General features: G+C 65.0%; 1 protein-coding gene across 2 annotated transcripts; it reads right to left on the bottom strand.

The window, feature by feature from the left end:
- Positions 1 to 1,658: 1,658 nt before the first annotated feature.
- Lrrc3 (leucine rich repeat containing 3) lies at positions 1,659 to 4,332 on the bottom strand. Of its 2 annotated transcripts, none has more exons than XM_021725351.3 (2): positions 3,882 to 4,332; positions 1,659 to 3,514 (listed from the first exon to the last, which is right to left on the bottom strand). In XM_021725351.3, exon 2 carries the CDS (start codon positions 3,384 to 3,386, stop codon positions 2,613 to 2,615), a length of 774 nt encoding a protein of 257 aa, XP_021581026.2. In that variant the 5' UTR covers positions 3,387 to 3,514; positions 3,882 to 4,332; the 3' UTR covers positions 1,659 to 2,612. The 2 variants fall into 2 exon arrangements, with proteins under 2 accessions (XP_021581026.2, XP_040143053.2); XM_040287119.2 differs by lacking the exon at positions 3,882 to 4,332 and adding an exon at positions 3,663 to 3,874.
- Positions 4,333 to 5,164: the final 832 nt, after the last annotated feature.

Here is a 5,164-nt window from a genome sequence, read left to right as displayed (position 1 = left end):
TTACAGCATCTGACGGTCTCCATGGTCAGCATCCAAATACCCGATGAGGTCAACTGGCTCACAGAATTCCTACAAGTTTGACGATGGTGGTCAGGAGCCATATTTAACAATCAGCTGTCACGAGCTGGTTGGAGGTGACACCAGCCTGCTCTGCCCCAGGTCTGCCAGCTCCCGGTGCCGCAGTGACCGAGAGGCCCGGCACGGGGCAGAGCCCAGACAGCAGGACCCACACCAGCCGCCGTGAGCAGAGGGCCTTCTGAGGGTCCCTAGGAAGCCCGCAGCCAGGACCCCACTTTAGACTTAGCTCCAGGAGCCACCCAGACCCCGCCTGGCCAGGACACCCCACCTCCGCCTCCGTCGGCACCCTGACCCCTCCCAGGTAGCCCTCAGTGTCCGGCAGGGCCAGCCAAGGGCAGGACAGAAAGCGGCGAGGGCCCAGCTGAGGGGCCTGGGAGGTGGCTTACCCTGCCAGCCCTGCGCCACATGGGCAGAGCCGCCCACTGCCTCCAGCCAGGTGTGCACCCAGAGCACACCTGTGCCCGTGGTGGGCCTCCCTGACCTCGCTGGGCAGGAGAAGTCAGAGAGGGTGGGGAGGAAGCGCTGCTCACGCAGTGAGTGGACGAACCCCTGTGGCCTGTCACCTCAAGGGCACCCATGTCCCCCCAAGTCTGCGCCACAGACTCTAGGCCCCACAGGTGAGAGGGTCCCAGGAGGGGAGGGGGCAGGGGAGGCAGAGAGAAGCGTGGGGGCTGTGGTGAGCAGGGGGTCTTCTGTGCAGGACCGCTGGGGTCTTCCTCCGAGAAGCCTTGCTCTCTGGGCCCGTGAGAGGGGGGAACCCACAGGCCAGGAAGGTGGGACTCTGTAGGGACCCGGCTCTGGGCTCCTGCACAGAGGAGGGGCCTGCGCCCAGCTGCCTTGCGCTGGGGCTTGCAGGAGCTCGGCCCTGCAGCAAGGGGAACAGGCCCTAGACGGGTGCCCGGCAGTCGGGCAGGGAGAGAAGGAGCCCCGCCGTGCACCTCCTGGAGGGCAAGAAGGCGCTGGGCAGGGAGGAGCAGAGACGAGCAGTCCTGCAGGACCCTGGCTCCGCCGGCCGCCTGGGGCCACACCTACCCCGGCCACGGCCATGCCTGTGGGGCAGCAAGCCCTGGCCCAGTGGCCTCTCCCACTGTGTGTGCCCTGGAGGGGGAAGTGGGGGCTGCTGCCCGCAGGCTGCCCAGCACTGCCACGCAGGCCCCGCTACAGACAGCCGCGTTCACTGCCCAGCCCTGACGGCTTCACTCTGCACCCCACAGGTGGCTGCCACGATGCCCCACCCCTCACCCACCCTCCCTGGTGCTCTCCAGCCCTGTTTCCCGGGACAGAGGCTCCCAGGCCCAGGTCCCTCTGCCACAGAGCAGATGACAGGTCACACGGCTGGGCACACCGCGGCTCCAAAACAAGGTGGCTGAGCTGCGTGGACGCGGTGGCGCGGATCCCAGGCCACCTCAGAGGCTCATGCCCCACTGCGGGCCACAGGGTGCCTGCCAAATAAAGTCCCCCCAACTTGTCGTTGCTTCTAAACTTTTTCTTGATGAGACCTCTACACTTGAAAGAATAATGAATTCACACTTATTTGCTCAACCCTGAAGTAGCTTAAAATCCAAACACTCATACAAAAAGGCGATAAAAAGTAAACTGTAATTAGAGTCATAGGTGGAGGAAACACGGACCCTGAACGTGAAACCGTGTCAGTAAGAAAACTGAGAAATCACTGAGCTCCAAGACCCCTGGCAGCAAAGGTGAAAAGAGAAAGTTCCCATTTCAGGGAAAAAGAAGTGTCCCACTGACGGGCCTCCAACACGGAACTTCCCTCTGCGTCCCTGGAAAACTGTTTAGACATCAGTGACTAGAAAAGCAAGGCACAGTAGTGACCTGAGTTGACAGGCCCCTGCCAACCCGGCACAGGCGGAGAGGCAGGAAGCAGGGTAGGGCCGTGTGGGTTGGCTGCCCCTTGAGAATCTAGGCTGGGCCTTTCTCAGGCTTCCCTCTGCGTCTGCCCCTCGGGATGGGTGGGAATTCTGGCACAAGAGTTCTCCGACCCTCTGAGCACAAGTTAGTGTGAGCTGTGCATCCCACTGACCTGCCTACAACAGCCTGGCCTCCAGGACGGGGCTCTGCTGGAACGTGCCCAGGGCCCTAGTTCAACAGAGGCAACTGGCCGGGCAGTGGGGACCTGGGCGCCCTGGTACCCTCGAGAGCTGAACTGCACCCCCTCCCAGCCAGAACCGCCCTCCCCTGTGGACCCACGTGTGCCTCCTGAGCCCACGTGAGAAAGGCTGGCGGAGTGGAAGGAATGTGGAATGTCACCTCGGGCAGCTGGGGCTCGGGTCCCAAGGGAGCAAGCCTGGCCGTGTGGCCACAGGAAGTCATTCACACCAAACCTCAGTGTCCTTGCCATCAAGTGGTCCACTGCTGACCCAAGGCTCTGCGATGACAGGTACACACAGACGCTCTCTCCAGACGGATGCACTGCACGCGAGTGCCGTGACACCCCCTCACTGGGGACACCAGAAGCACACGTGGTCTCCACCTGCTACAAAAACCACTGAGGGTGGGCCTGCCTAGGGTGGGCGCTAGGGGGCAGAGCCAACGGGGTCCTTGGAAACGGGGGCACTGGGCAGGGACTTGAGGTACTCGAGGTGCCTCCGGGCGTCCTCCTGGTTGTGACGCACGTAGTACACAATGTACGTGATCACCATGGCAAACCAGCCAAACATGGTGACCAGCATGGCCACGTCGGTGGTCTTGTGGTGGGTGCTGCAGAAGCTGACGCCCGAGTCCAGCACCTGGATGAGAGGCCTCCCCACGAACTCGTCCTGAGCGGAGGTGTGGCAGGAGATCTCATCCACCGAGTCGGGGTCCAGCTTCAGCTCCCACAGGGCCTCCTGCAGAGCACACTCACAGTGCAGGGGGTTGTGAGACAGGCGGATCTTGGCGCTCAGCTTGCCCAGGGCATCCTTCGGAATCCTCCGGATGCCATTGTGGGACAGGTCCAGCAGCCGCAGGCCCCCGGCCAGGCCAGAGAAGGCCGTGGGGCCGATGGTCTCGATGGCATTGTGGGACAGGTCCAGCTCTCTCAGCTGCTGCAAGTGCTGGAAGGCTCCGTTGGGGATTCGCGAGATTTTGTTGGCATCCAGCTTCAGGAGCACGGCCTCGGTTGGGATGTCCCTGGGGATCTCCTGCAGGCCCCTGGCACTGCAGTGGACAGCCACAGCCCCTGCATGGTCAGGGCACTGGCAGGCTGGTGGGCAGGAGGCACCCAAGTGCAGGCAGAAGAGGAGGAAGAGGCAGGACCCAGGGGAGGGGGCCAGCAGACACCAGGGGCTCCATCTGCTCCTAGGGCCCATCCTGCCACAGCCTGGGACAAGTAGCTCCTCTGCTTTTGGCCTGAGGACCCCTGCCCTTTCCACTGTGCCAGAATCACCAGCGCACAAACTCTTCTTCCTCTCCAGGAAGAGCAGTGGCACCAGGAATTCTGAAAAATAACAAGAGAAATGGGTGAGAGAAGGGACAGCCATCAGCCCTGTCCACTAGGGACCAGCTGGGAATGGGCCACACCCTGAGGGAGAGACTGGCCCAGAAAAAGGAGGCAACTGGGGCCCACCACACCCCCTTAAACACACCTGGTCTATAATTTTCTTCTGAAGTCTTCCAGTACCACCCAGAGGGGCGTCTCAGGCCAAGAAGGTGGCTAGTGCTGACCATTGGCTGACAGCAGACCCCAGGGCCAAGTGGTCAGAGAACCCTGCGGGCATGCAGCCCTGGCCACCCGCCCACTGCTGGGGACCTGAGCTGGGGCAGTCACCCGGAATCCACACCGCCTTCCCCTGCCGGCTGGTCACCTCGAGCTGGGCGAGCTGGACGAGCTGGACGAGCTGGGCGGAGGGCTTCCTTCCGGATCAGCAGCACCAGGTCAGGCCCGGTGGATGGCGGCGGGTGAGCGCGCCTGGCAGAGGGGGCCAACGCCTGTCGCCGACACCTGCTGTGACACCTTAAAGGCGGCGATCCCGGAGCTTCTCCCGCCAGCCCTGAAGGGGCGGCTGCCCGCTCCCGCGCAGGGGAGAGGAGGGGAAGCCGCCCGGCCGCGCGGCGGGAGTGGCGGGCGGCGGCGGGCGGCGGGCGCGGGCGCGGACCCGGCGGGACGCAGGACGGGGCCGTGCGGGGCGGCGGGCTTTACCTGGGGGCCGCGGGCAGCCGCGCTGTCACGCCGCTGCGGCCGCTCGAGCCGACCAGGCGCCACGCCCCGCGCCGCGGCGACCCCACTCGGGTGCCCACGCCGCCCGCGGCTGGCAGGGGAGGCGGGGCCTGCGCGGGGCGGGGCGGGGCCTGCGCGGGGCGGGGCGGGGCCTGATGGCAGGGGCGGGGCCGGGGAGGGCTGGGTGACGGAAGGGCGGGGCTGGGCGGGGTCTGGCCATGAGGGCGGGGCCTGCGAGGCACCGCGTTAGTGGGCGGGTGGGGGCGGGGCCTGGGCTATGGGCGTGGCTCTGGGCTGTCCTGGGGCGGGGCTTCCGACAAAGCGGGCCAGCAGTTCAGGGACCAAGCCTCTGCAGGTGGGGGCGTGGCCTGTCGGTAGGGCGGGGCTTCAGAGGTTAGGCCCCGCCCCTAAGCAGGTCCACCAGGCTGGGCTCTGGTGGGTCTCCCCCTGGCTGACCCTGCTCCCGCTGGATCCGGGCGAGCCTCCCGCAGTGTCCCTGTCCTGCGTGGACATCGGAGGGTTAGATCTTTGCCCATTTAGGTCCCGCAGACCCCAGGGCCCGGCTCCCTTCCCAGGGCTTAGGAGGAGGGCCTGGAGGTGGGGGAGCGCCAGCTCAGGGCCTGGGCCACCAGGGTTTTAAGGCATCTTCATTGGGGCGTCAGTGACACACAGCGAACAGCGTACTAAGATGTGATTCGTCATCTCTGCACACCCGTGAACCATCACCCCGCCACGCAGACACCCTAAAGTTTCTGTCACTCTCCAGCTGTGCCCCGCCACCAGGCCAGCACCATCTGCTTTCCCTGCAGAGGAGCCTGCGTGCGCCACGACTCTCCTCAGTGCCATCAGGGGGCCTGCACCTCTGCCGGGCTTTCCTCCCTCCGTAATTGTGATCTGTGCCGTGGGGCTTACCAATCCACATTCCTCCCA

The sequence above is a fragment of the Ictidomys tridecemlineatus genome, chromosome 3 (genome assembly GCF_052094955.1).
Source record: "Ictidomys tridecemlineatus isolate mIctTri1 chromosome 3, mIctTri1.hap1, whole genome shotgun sequence".
Classification (NCBI taxonomy): domain Eukaryota; kingdom Metazoa; phylum Chordata; class Mammalia; order Rodentia; family Sciuridae; genus Ictidomys; species Ictidomys tridecemlineatus.
This window is presented reverse-complemented; position numbering and strand designations above follow the sequence as displayed.

Bases quoted from the DNA above. Each gene is read 5' to 3' on its own strand.
- Lrrc3 (XM_040287119.2), bottom strand. From the start codon at position 3,744: ATGGTCAGCACTAGCCACCTTCTTGGCCTGAGACGCCCCTCTGGGTGG. The intron at 3,515-3,662 runs GTGTGTTTAAGG...GTTATTTTTCAG, and splicing joins AGAAGAAAATTATAGACCAG to AATTCCTGGTGCCACTGCTC.